General features: G+C 40.5%; 1 protein-coding gene across 2 annotated transcripts in view; it reads right to left on the bottom strand.

The window, feature by feature from the left end:
* Window positions 1-13,240, bottom strand: part of ndst2a (N-deacetylase/N-sulfotransferase (heparan glucosaminyl) 2a) — a 111,901-nt gene that overhangs the window by 8,655 nt on the left and 90,006 nt on the right. For both annotated transcript variants that reach the window (XM_057341897.1, XM_057341898.1), the window contains exon 5: window positions 3,982-5,645. In XM_057341897.1, coding sequence (XP_057197880.1) covers window positions 3,982-5,001 — 1,020 coding nt within the window. In that variant the 5' untranslated portion in view covers window positions 5,002-5,645. The remainder of the gene's footprint in view (window positions 1-3,981; window positions 5,646-13,240) is intronic.

The raw sequence follows: 13,240 nt of genomic DNA, 5'->3' as shown, positions 1-13,240 counted from the left end.
CTACACTTATTTATTTTCTGTGTTAAATATACTTTCTACATTGACTTTCTTTAATATAGGTTTATTGTCTTTCTGCAAGTCCCCACAAAGTTAATAAATCCCCCATAAAAGGCATTTACAAAGCCCCGTTTACTGTGCACTACAGAAAAGTGTTTTGTGTCCACTATACTACTGCTGACTAACTTGAAAAACATGGAAAAAACGTGCTTTAGTTTGAAAACAGCTGGTAAATATAAAAGTGTTTGTATTATTAATAATACATTAGAATTGGAGGACGAGGTGTAAAGATAAAGATTCATAGCTCTACTATTAATTTGAATGTTTATTCATGTGATTTTTCTATGGCGGTCATTAGGTGGTACTTGGAACAACTAATTTTATTAAAGGTGGTACTTGATCTGAAAATTTGAGTACCACTGTGCTAAACAATCTGTGTTCATGTTTACATTTTCAAAAAATTCTTTATATATTACACATTTCACCTGTGTTTGACACTATCATCTCGAATCTTAGAAAACAGGCTGTTGAGTTCCTGGTTCTATTAATTCCCACTTTCCAAAATGCCCTGATTGGTCAAGCTGATCCAGTCTTTTGTGATTGGTCTACCGCTTAGAATGTGTTGAGATGTCCCACCCATTACCCTATCCGTTTATCAGGGGGCAGGGTCAATGTAAATTTTGGGATTCATGATGTCACTAACCCAGGAAAATGTTTGTTGTAGTCCCAACAAGCCGTTCATTGAATTAGTAAAGAATTAGGAAAATTTGTTATACCTAACACATAATCGGTAACGCATGATGGAGAAATAGGGTTCAAAACAGCCTCTGTCATCATGACAACCTACACTAGCAATAGACACTGGGGTAGAAGCATGCTACACTTCAGATAATGAAGCACAGTACAAACATATCTAGGCTGTTCTAGCAGTTAGTTTAGTATTTCCAACATCTAGATCTTGTGTCCGTTTCAGGTTGGATTAACCCGGACAAGACATAGTTTAAACTTTAAACTTACCATATAGCAGGAATTCACTTTTACAAATCTCCGTCCAATGGCGAATCAGGCCAAAATGTTTTTTTATATTTGTAAAATAGATATGAGGAAAAACATTATTCAATAAACAAATAACAACAGACATTTTCTGGTAAAACTGAGGTGAACAATACACAACCCAAGTCATCTAATGAAAATATCTCGCACACACACAACTAACTCTTCTGTCAACTTTTACCTCTGTGTACAATTGACTATTAGAAGATCTTCTAGGGTGCACAATGCACCACAACATTAATATGAAAATCATAACAATAGATCTTATGGTTTTATGAAAGGCATAGTTATCCTACAAACTGATTTATCTTATATATGATGCCACAGGTGATACAATGACATGCACTGTTTGTCATTGCAATGCAAAAAAAAAAAAAAATGTACATGTATATAAAAATATAAAAAGAGACTAAAATATTTTCTAAGACAAGTAATGCAAAATGTACTTTTATGGCCTGTAACAAATACAATGCACATGGTCTGTTAAACTGCATTGCGTCTGATGTGGACATATAATGCTGAACATCTAATGATAAACCATAACACAAACCCATACAAATGAAGTTCTTTGCTCTGAACGATCTGTCAGCATCTCTGTTTATCTGTAAAGTATGTCCATAATGTTTGCATGTGTATGTGAGTGGGTGTTGAAAAGCTCTGCTGCTGGGATTCCAACATGGAAGGAAAAATACAAATAGCATCTTAAACGCAGCTCTGTGAGTAGAGTACATTCAGGGTGTTGCCCTGGTAAACGTCAATATCAAGAATGTTTGCAGGAGGACGCTGTTGATTACAGCAGGAAATCATTTCAATTTATCCCTAAGGTTGTAATAAGAGAGAAAATGTGTTTACAGAAATTGATATTACAATGAAGCTTGTGCTGCAAGAAAACACATATGCAACATAGAGATGTCCATCTTGTTTTACCTCCAAGGTGTAATGCTTTACTAAGGTAGGATTTAAAAAATTTAACATAGGATTTCCACTGAGTAAGGTGCTTTATGTTAGTGTTCAGTGATGATTGGTTACCAACTTGTCAACACTGTTACATGACTGTTTTAATACTTGACTTGACAGACATAGGGGCGGTTTCCCAGACAGGGTTTAAGGCTAGTCTCAGACTAACTTAAATGTGAGAGATGCCTTGATCGAAAACAACTTGCACTGACATATCTTAAAATATATCACTGTGATTGTTTTGTCTCAAGATGCACACAGTAATATTTTTTTGTAAAGTATGTTTTTTAAAACAACTTAATTATCCTAATTGAACTAAGGCCTAGTCCTGTCTTAAACTAATCCTTGTCTGGGAAACCGCCCCTTAAAGGGATAGTTCACCCAAAAATGAAAATTCTGTCATCATTTACTCACCCGCAGATTGTTCCTAACTTGTATAAATTTCCTTATTCTACTAAACGTGAAGGAAGATATTTGGAAGAATGTGAGTAACCAAACAGATCTCATCCCTCTTTGACTCCCATAGTATTTATTTTCCCTACTATGGCAGTAAATGAGGGATGAGATCTGTTTGGTTACAGACATTCTTCCAAATATCCTCCTTTGTGTCCATCCGAACAAAAAAATGTATACAGGTTTGAAACAATCAGAGGGTGAGTAAATGATGACAGAATTTTCATTTTTGGGTGAACTGGCCCTTTAAAAGGAAGTAGAAAGACTGATAAAACAAAAACAAGATCTATTTGAAACTCACTAGGCTGTAATGTCTTTATCCATATACTACATTGATTCATTATTCAGCACATCAAGTCAAATAAAATTCCCAAGAACCAATCATCAATAAATGTTAATTTCTCCACATCTCCTGCATATGCAATAAAATGCTGTGAACGTTGTCAAATATAATTGATGGCAGGCTAATAAACTGCCTGATCGATTTAGCATGGAGAAGGAAAAGGTGGCTTCATCTACTAAAGTGACAACTTCATCTCTTTTACTGTTTAACTTTCTATTATATTCTCAAGGGCTTCAGTGTTGTCAATGCAAATGGGACGTTAATTGTCAGATTATTTCTCATTAGAGCTGTTCATTTTTTTGACTGGCTCAAAGACCTCCAGCTGTTTACACATTTATGTTGATCTCCTGTGGGTTTAAAGTCCCTGTGAACCGGAAGTTGCGATCGTTTTTACTTCCCTATTCTGACACATTTCCGAGTGAAAAGGAATTTCAAAGGAGAAAATTAGTGGGCGTGGCTTGCGTTTTTCACTGCGAATTGATTGGATGTGTAAAAACAGCTGTTGCATTGATTTTGAAATGAAACTGTCAGCAGACTGACAGTTGAAGGGGTGGAGTTAACGGATGGTCCGGCCAAGCCGTCTAATTTACGTTATTTGAGATGTATAGTCATTGCAGGGGGAAGTGTATTGTGGAAGATTATGAGGGTACAAGAATTCAAAAAAGAAAATGACCCACATTGATAAGCTATTTACTATAAATGCTGCAATATTTCATGAAAAATAAGAATTGTCATTTTTAATTTCACTGGGACTTTAAAGACCATAGGCACCAGTGTGGTTTAAAAACGTGGAAGACTGAAAGTGCTTTTTTATCCTTGTCTTATGTAATCAGTCCCTTGGGAAAAGATGCTATAAAATAGTAGGTTAATAAGCACATTGTTCAAACAAAGCAATTATCCCTTGCTCTGATAAGCACATTATTTTGAGTAGCTGCTGTTTAGCATCACCTCCGTGTCACACCACAGTGCTCAAAGCATCACCCGTGTACCCTTTTATCTTTCAGCCAACTCAAGCGCAACTAAAAGGTATGTTAGCTATTTTGAGAACACACTTTTACAAAACAGGACACGGAGATGAAAACGTTGGAGATCAATGTTACTCTTTGGTGAATGCTCATAGGTAAACAACCGCCAAAGTATTTCAACAAGGTTAGAAAGAGAATCACAAAAACGCTTACCTTCACATCTGACACCTTCATTCGTGTGCCCTCCTTTCCCACAAATATATCATCGACGTCAACAAGCAGATGCCTCTCCAAGGACAAGCACAGTCTCTTTCCTGTCAAATAGGCAATGGCGTCCACAAAAATCAACTTGTGTAGCCAAAATGACAGGTTGTTACCGAACAGCACCCTCTGAATACCGTCGTGAAGGCCTAGGTCTTGTATTACAGTGGCGTGGAGAGCCCGGTGAGGGCCAAGGTGGGCCAGCGCTTCCGAGGACTTTGTGACTGCAAGAAGCACTGGCTCATAGGTGCTGTGGTTGGATTGAAAAACTGTCCAGTCATCACCAGGAAGAGGTCCCTGCTCCACTTCATTAGGCTTGGTGATGTAAAGCAATGGAGCGGCAGGGTTGATGTGATAGTCCCGTAGACCCAGATTAGAGTGCAGAAAAAGTGGAAAGCCTTTCAGTTGTGCACTGAGCAATGAGTTCTCATTGGCTTTGAAGAAGCCGATGATGCCTACGCCAAACTCGGCGGAATACTTGTCCAGCAGGTCACGGTTCCAGGCGTCCAAGTTGACATATTTGAGAATGTTTTCATAAATGACTAAGGCGTATCGCCCAACGTCACTCTCCATCAACGTAGGCATGTCGCCCTTGCTGGGCGCAATCTCGGTGTGGTAACGAAAGCGACTGGACTCTAGAATGGCCACAATCTCTTGGCCAAGCTGAGAGTAGATGCTCTCTACAAACACCAGCACCACAGGCTCTGTTTTCGAGTTATCCACTGTTTTAACAGTCCTTTGCCGGCCTGTAAACGGAGGCAGAAAAAGAGGAGCCCGTTGTCCTCCCGCCACATCCACGACCACCCCACCACAGTCACTGAAGGGCATTGGGGGAGCCTCTTTTATTTTAGGACTGTTGCTCACATAGTAGGCCAGGAACGCCATAGAGAGTAGGCAGAAGATGATGAGCGCCATGATGAGGCGGCGGAGCTCGAGTTGCCTGACGCCCCGCACTAACTTCCACAGCCCCATGGCCACAGAGCGAAAGCGGGACTGGGGAAGATAGGGGGGCAGAGGGGAGGGTGACAGCCTGACTGTTGTAGCGTTCGCAGCCGAAGGACGACAGAGAGGTAAACAGAAGGAAAAAGGAAAAGGGTTGAGCAGCAGACACTGGCACAAGCTTTGGGTCAGGAGTAGCCATTTATGCTAAGTCACCATGGCCCCCATAGCCCATGACGCGAGTCTCCGCTTCGATTGCTGCCTTTTGCCACAATGCACGAGCTGCTCCGCAGCGCAAGACTTCCAATGAGGTCCCTCAGCTATTCAACCCCCTCCACACGCTCTCAGTGCTCGGCTGGCGTCTTGGGCCGGGGTTAAGAGGATTGGGTTTCTTGATCACTCTCGACACTCCTCCACTTACACTCTCCAAAAGATCAGCTGTTTGGTTGCCTACTTTTGTTTGCACAGAGTATTCATATGAGCACGTATCTCCCAACACAGAGGGCTCTTCGGGATACGTTTGAGAGCTTTGAGGCTTGCGCGCTCCACTTTGCCCCGTTGGCCTCAGTAGTGGATGCTCTGAGGGTGTTCACCGCTGGGGTGAGAGGGTGAACGGTGCCCCCCACAGAGGCCCAGCTTGGCCGATACGTTCACCATGACGCAGGATGTATCACAGTCTGAAAGAGAGCGAAGAGATGCATTTAGTCAAAACATCTAAGCAATTTTTTTTAATGCTAAGCAACAATACAAAGTTAAACAATGAATGTTTAGTATTTACGTATTAAACCGGATGAAGAAAACTACTACCCTAACCAATAAGGGGAAAAAAAGTCCAATGTGCAAATGAAAGAACGTGCAGGTGAGAAACTCTACCACCTGACAAATGCTATGAGATTCTTGAAAGCTGTGACAAGCGGCCATGAGATTTAGAGCTGAAAATCTTTGCCCGAACCCGACAGACCCGACGTGACCCGACGGTTTCGGTCGGGTTCGGGCTTAATTTCTATCATTTTACACGGGCTCGGGCCGGGCTCGGGCTTGCGCGGTAAATGAGCGGTCATGTGATACGTTCCGATTAGCGCGAGAAAGATGCGAAAATGGATGCTGAGGTGAAACGGAGGCTTGCCTCTGGCGATTACGTTTTGGTTGCACCAGCAACTAAAGCAAAGTCTGAGGTGAGGAAAAGTTTTGACCATGTGCATAATGAGAATAATGAGCCAGTGGGATATGTGAGATGTTACGATGTTACAGAGGACTTTTTTTCCTTTCTTTGTTCCAACTTCCAAGTGGCCTATAGCCTACGTTAGTCATTAATAAATTATGTTAAAACATATATAAATGATGCATTCTTGACAAAAGCTGTGTGCGTGCGTACATTTGAATAGCCTAATGTCGGGCTGTAAACGGGTTCGGGCTTTTAAAAAGCTGTCAATCAAAATGTACTTGTCGGGCTCGGGCCGAATTCTGTCGGGCTCGGACCCTGTCGGGCCTAACTTTTAAGGCCCGATTACAGCTCTAATGAGATTTTTACATTAGCGTGACTGCTAATGCATATCACCACATTTCAATCGTAGAGGAGATGTTTTTTCTGACTCCTAAAATAGTTCTTACCCTCAGTGCGTCCTTGTCCTTTGGTAAGATAGCATTGCAGTTATGGTATGAAAATCATTGACCTTTACATACAGGTGACTAAATTAGTATCATCAAGGCTGTTTGCATTATAGCTTTATAGAAAGCCTTGGATCCATATAAACCCAAACCTAAGTTGTCATTGGAAGGTACATTACTGTTAATAAACTTGAGAATATATTGAGTATTCTACAAAGGCAAGAGCAAGGCAACAGTTGAATGAGTTTCTAGGCACCTACGAAGAAAATCATCAGATCCCGGGCACATTTCTTTCTCCTCTCACTCTATCCCCACCATGAGAGGCTTTGTCAGCTTACAGCCAGCTATCAGTCTATGACATGATCAATGCCAGCCATGCTGTAACTATAAATCAGAGCTAGCACTTAAAGGATCGTTTTTCGCACAGATGAACAAGCATAGCCTGTGCTTCAGTCAAAGGCACCTTGTCTTGGACAGACGATAAGCTAGAGAGAACACGAGAAAAGAGAAAAAAGGAAGTGAAAGGAATAAAGATGCTAAGAGACAAGGTGAGGAAAAGAGAAGCAGGCTAATAATAAATGCAGAGAATCATACTGCTCTGAATCACCTGTCTTAGGTGACCAGAGGTGGGTAGTAACGCGCTACATTTACTTCGTTACATTTACTTGAGTAACATTTTGGAAAATCTGTACGTTTTAAGTCAAATTGAAAGTGTGTACTTTTACTCTTACTTGAGTAAATTTCTAATAGAAAATCTGTACTTTTACTTCGTTACATAACTTACATTGCGTGACGTTCCTTCGTTCCTTCATTTTAAAATATGCTTTTTAAAATGCGTTGTTTATTTCAAGGTTGTCGTCTCTTTTTATGGGCATTCCCGAGTGATCGATTGATTCTTTTGAGTCGATTCTTTTGAAAGCATTAATTGAACAATGGGCAAAACCATTTGAATAGGCTAATGAATCAGTTCAAATGATTTGTTCAGTTCGCAGCACGATCTGAATCATCTGAAGCAGGATTACTCACTCCTCGTAGCGCGAAATTTAAGAACACGCAGAACACAAAGAGCGTTGGATGAAGTGGATATTAATCTATATCTATACAATCAAAACTGCAAATGTGTCATATTGTTTGCCAGCAATGATAAATGCCGGCCATATGCGCGCACCCGCGTGACCTGTTCGTCAGACACCGCAACATGTGCGTTACCTGTCAGACACAGAGACGTGGGCTTGCAGAAATATACATTTGAAGAACAGAAGGAAGAAAACGTGTTGATGGGCGTGTGGTTCACTGTTTACTGTTTGTTTACAAGTAAGAGCGTTTCACAACACACACGTGACACAACACGAGAAAACATGAGCTTTGTTCAAAAATGTGTATTTCATTTAGAGAGCACTGCAGATGTTCTAGATCATCTTAGGAAATGCTCTGAGTTTAGTTCATGCTTTAGTTTGACATGGTCTATTATTCTAAATAAGTTGTGTAAACTACATTGACATCAGGACTAGATGAAATTTACAGAAATGCGTTACCGACAAACACGCCTCTTCTGTGTTTGTCTATTCTATAGTCTCTCTAGTATATTGCAAAGATATCTGCTTATGATAATAAAAATATTTATTAAAATATTGGCGTTAATATTAATTTTATGTAGTAGGCCTATATAATCAGATACAAAGTAACTAAGTAACTAGCTACTTGAGTAGTTTTTTCATTGCATACTTTTTTACTTTTACTCAAGTAGTTTTTAAAATAGTGACTTTTACTTTTACTTGTGTAACAATTTCTCTAGTTACTTGTACTTTTACTTGAGTAAAGATTTTGGCTACTCTACCCACCTCTGTAGGTGACACTGAATTACAGATAGAAAATGAGAATTGAGGCAAGGTGGGAACCAGGGAAGACCTGGGATATAATATTGCATGTCTTTGTTTAGTGACTATACAATATTTATACAGTAACATGTTATATCTCACTTCTGTGAAGTGTAAAAATAGTTTCTCATCTTGACAATATCAATAGTTTTATTATTAAAACATTGCAATTCTGTGAAACATTTTTTACACTCTACACCTACAGTAAACCCAACACTTTCTGAAACCGAAACCTAAGCTATTCTTAGCCTGGGAGCACACTAACCTCGCTGACCACTTCTACATCACATGAGCCATAACGCAAAAACAAGTGTACACAGACAGCAGGTTTCCATCACAACAAAGCCATAAAAAATACAGTCAGGTCAGTGTATCCAATTCAACATTATATTGTCTGTACTGCGTCCTAACAGGTAACAGAGCGAGAGAACGAGAGCGAGAACGACAGCCCTGAATCACTGAGTGAAATGGTTGGCATATACTGCTGGATAGAGCCGGGACGAAATTACTACAGAGCCTTTCTCATCTCGGGAGAATAGCTTTCACATTGGAGACAGAGAATGCTATTCAGAGCTGAACTGGACCAGGAAATGATCGGGATGGCCATGCATATCTCGTGTTCATTACGTGCCTCTCTTCAGTAAATAAACATGCTACGGAATAACAATACATATAAGCATAGGAGGAAATGAAATTGGGAGAAAACAAAAAGAATGGAATAAAAAATGGAATATGAGGCAAGAGCAAAAAAGCAAGCAAAAACAGAAAAGTCACGTTTATTACAATAAATAAACGTACAAAAAATATCTGATTAATGTGGCAAGAGAAATCAGGAAAGCCTGGTGATAACAATTTACACAAAGTATAAATATACAAATATGTATATGGCCTTTACATATCAACACGTGGAACGTTGTGGATCTGGCGTTTACACTAAAAGCTATTTCCAGCGACTAGAAGTCATTTTTTTCCCAGAGGAACGTCCACTAGCGACCAACACTGAAGTGAATTTGTAACCTTCAGCGATTTAATCGATTTAAAGTGTGAACGCACCTTAAGAGCAATCGCGCCTTAATCAGCTGCCTGACGAAGGCTGTTTTCAAGAAACTGCCTCTATATTAATTTTCCGCTTGTCTTCCTACCCACTTGAACCGGAGGTCACAAGAGTACAAAACATCCACTTCTGAAGAGTGAGAGGCGAGGAAATGAAGAGAAGCGGGACATTTATTAGAACGGTTCTGTAATTAGACGCAAAATTGAAAGTCTTGCCTGAACATCCTGTAACAGTGAGATTTCCCTGGAACTACAGAAGAGTGCTAATGGGGCAGACAGAGGGCAGAAAGAGAAAGTGAGTAAATGTGTGTGAAAGAGAGAAAGATGACGGATGAACAGATGTACATGGATGTTATGTTCCAGAGCTGCAACGTTGCACACTTAGACAATGAAATACACGCTTACTCAGCAGTGCTTCTCTCTCCTATGCTGCTTGAATAAAAAGTTAAAGCAACAATTTGTAGTTTTTCAACCTTAAAATAATGTCTCTAAAATGATTTCAGTGGTAGAACAACTCTTAACTGGACAAATTCTACTCCTGCTGCTACCTGAGCAGCCTTATAGCAGCTACAACCACACTCTTAAGTTCTGTGTTTTGGTCAGTACACACAGCCCCGCCCATACCCTGTCTGCGTAAGAGTGCGACATCGTTTCCAAATGACGTTTCAGCATTCGCCGGTTCTATCAGCTTAGTTTACATATTCACGTGTATTGCACTGCCCACGGGGAAGCTTATACAGTGACATTATTTATGACAGTAGTAACAGACAATTGCGTTTATCAACCACATGGGGCATCCGTGAGCAAAAGTTCTATGGTGTTGCTTTAAGCAATGTACAAAAGGTAGTGTCACTGGTCTTTGTAAAAAATAAAGAACATGTTTTGTTGTGGTCACAAGAAGGAGCTAGTTCCTGTGGTGCTCCACAAATTACCCCGCGAAACTGCCATGTCTCACTGACCCACGGTCAATATGACCTCTGACCACTAACCCATTCTAGCTGAGCATGTGGGATGTGTGGTGTCTCAGATTTCCTTCACTCCAGTTTCTTTCTGCTCTAACGTAATTATGAAAGAACAACTCAATTTGCTTTTATCCTGCATCTTGACTGCTAACAGAAATCAAATCCTAACTCAATCAAACCTGCAGCTCTAAAGTAAATGTGTCTTCTGCACCACCGCTATTTTTTTACATAAATCTTGTTGCCCTTCAGATGGTAAACATGAAGATGATGTTGGTGCAGGCCAAAATGTAATATTTTGGTTAGGGGTTGGTTTAAAAAGTGATAACAGTAAGACTTGCCTTGCAAACACACCTAATTACTCAACACTAAGTAACCGTGCAGTGCAACAAGCAACCAGCAGGGGGCTTCCACGCACAAACCACAAGACTTAAGGTTTCTGGACAACGTGGAGGAGGGGGTTGTCATTAGGCCCCAAGGTCATGCAGTATTTGAGCCACAGGTGCGCAGGGCAGTGGGCATCATGGGTGTCTTGCCTGCACAAACACACACAGACAGACTCGCACCTGTAAGAAAAGCAGACTGCTTCGATCAATACAAAGTAAAAAAACATACTTGAAACTGCTACTGCGTGTTGAGAAATCTAATGAGCCTGTAGCCTAACTGCTAAATTCAATTTTCAAGTGAAAAAATACTGAGTGCCTCCACAATAACAAAACGCTTCAATAGTAGGAAAATCTTTAGATGGATTCAGTCCCGTGGGGCAATTAACATGCAAATTATTTATAGAATTTACAAGCACTGGGGGAAAAATAAACAGTAGAAAAAAGCATCAGCCTTTCTTAATCAAAGGAAATGTTTTACAAACAGCCAGAGAATGTGGCTTAATCTGAGCCACGATTCAAAACCCCTCCAAGGGGGCCGAGGGGTGACAACATGTACGCTCACTCTGAACCGCTATAGAATGGGACAAAGAGATAAAGGGGACCACGCAAAGACCCTCAGCCCCTCTGCCCCAGCAACCCCCGGGGTCAAGCCCTCCCAACCCAAACCTCACAATGCTGACTATCAAATTCCACAGCCCGCTTCCCCCCTTCCTCTGATTATACACCATGAATAACACACCAAATAGACTCACTTCAGTGGATGAAACACAGGCAGAACAAAAAAGAAAGAAAGGATACCCCCCACCCCTTTATTTGTCTTCTCCACTTTGTTACGGATCTCTGCTGAGATGGTAGAAACAGAATTTTGCCAGAGGGGAACTGGAATCCCCTGGTTGGGCCTGGGTTCTCCTGAGGTTTTTTTTTCTCGATTAGAGTTTTGGGTTCCTCGCCACCGTTTGCATACTGTTTTTTTGCACTATTTGCCTGGCCAGGGGGGCTGCTTTAGAATTTTAAAGTTTTACTTAATTAATATTGCATATAGGATTTTATAGTCTGTTATATTTGACCTGTGCTTCTCTCTCCTTTATCTTAAATGTGTGCTCTCACTGTGTGTGGGCGTCCGTGTGTGTGCGCGTCTGTGTGTGTGTGTCTATGTCTATGTGTGTTAGTACGTGTGCATATTGTGTGTGTGGAGTGTTTTGTATGTGGGTATGTCTGTCTTCTGTGTTTTAACCTTTTTCTTGTTTTTACAGGTACAACTTTAATTGTTTTGCTTATAGTCAATATGTCTCATGTACAGCTGCTTTGTAACAATGAAAATTGTAAAAAGCGCTATATAAATAAAGTTGAGAGTTGAGAATAAAAAACTCAAATATGTTTGAAAGTCAGTTCAAAATCTTATTGCGAGCAGAACTCTGTCGATCAAGTCTACGAATTTCTTTTTCAGTGTGGAGCGAGATAAAAGCATTTTGTTGCTTTTCATCCCATTCAGACTTCAATTGGGCATGTGAAGTGAGGCTAAACTCCTTCCTTAAAATGTTTATTTTAGCTGTCCGTTTCTCAGAGTGCTATGTGAGAATAAGGGCGGCGGAGCTGATAAAGTGTGGCTTTTGTTTGAGTTTTGAGAACGCCTCTCTCTCTCTGAAAATATTGCAAAAACAGAACGTATGAGTGACTCAAAAGGTATTAGGCAAACTAAGCTGATTCAGTGATGTGAGCTGCAAGCTGAAGAGTTCTGGCAGGCTTCACTCACGCTGGCTGCACATCTCCTGATAATGCTTTCAGCACAGTTAATTGTTGGATTACAGGACAGCAATTAGCAAGTCGGACTTAAGTGGAGAGGACAATGAGACTTCATAACTAAGACAACTGGGACAAGCTAAAATCTGTTGTAAAGCCATCTGTATATCTGGACTGTAGTTTTAAAAGAGTGTCTGGTTTTGGATTAGATGCTATGGTGAGAAAGACAGAGACAGGAGACAGCTAAGGAAACAACACATTGTGAGGTCATCAGCACACCTGCTTTCTCCCTATGACTGTCCAAATGTGTATTCCCACTCATAACTCATTCTTGAAGTAAAAATCACCAGAGAAACTCAATCATCCACACTTATTAACACTCTTCGGTAATTTAACATCAAATGATTTGAAAGAGACCAAAATCTTGTTACGAAATGGCAACAAGCACTGCAACGGTGGAATGGCTGGAGGGGAGCAGATAAAACACTTCATTATCGATAGAGAGAGAAAAAAACGGGGGAAAAAAGCAGAATTCCCACACTGAAAAATATTGCGAGCTAATCTCTCTCATTAACGCAGAATAAATATTTAAAGATTAAAGATGGCACCTCATTACAGAGCCCCATTCGTCACGAGAGAGAGAGCTGTA

This window comes from Triplophysa rosa, linkage group LG9, assembly GCF_024868665.1.
Source record: "Triplophysa rosa linkage group LG9, Trosa_1v2, whole genome shotgun sequence".
Lineage (NCBI taxonomy): Eukaryota > Metazoa > Chordata > Actinopteri > Cypriniformes > Nemacheilidae > Triplophysa > Triplophysa rosa.
Note: the sequence above shows the minus strand (reverse complement) of the source record. Positions and strands in the feature narration are given on the sequence as shown.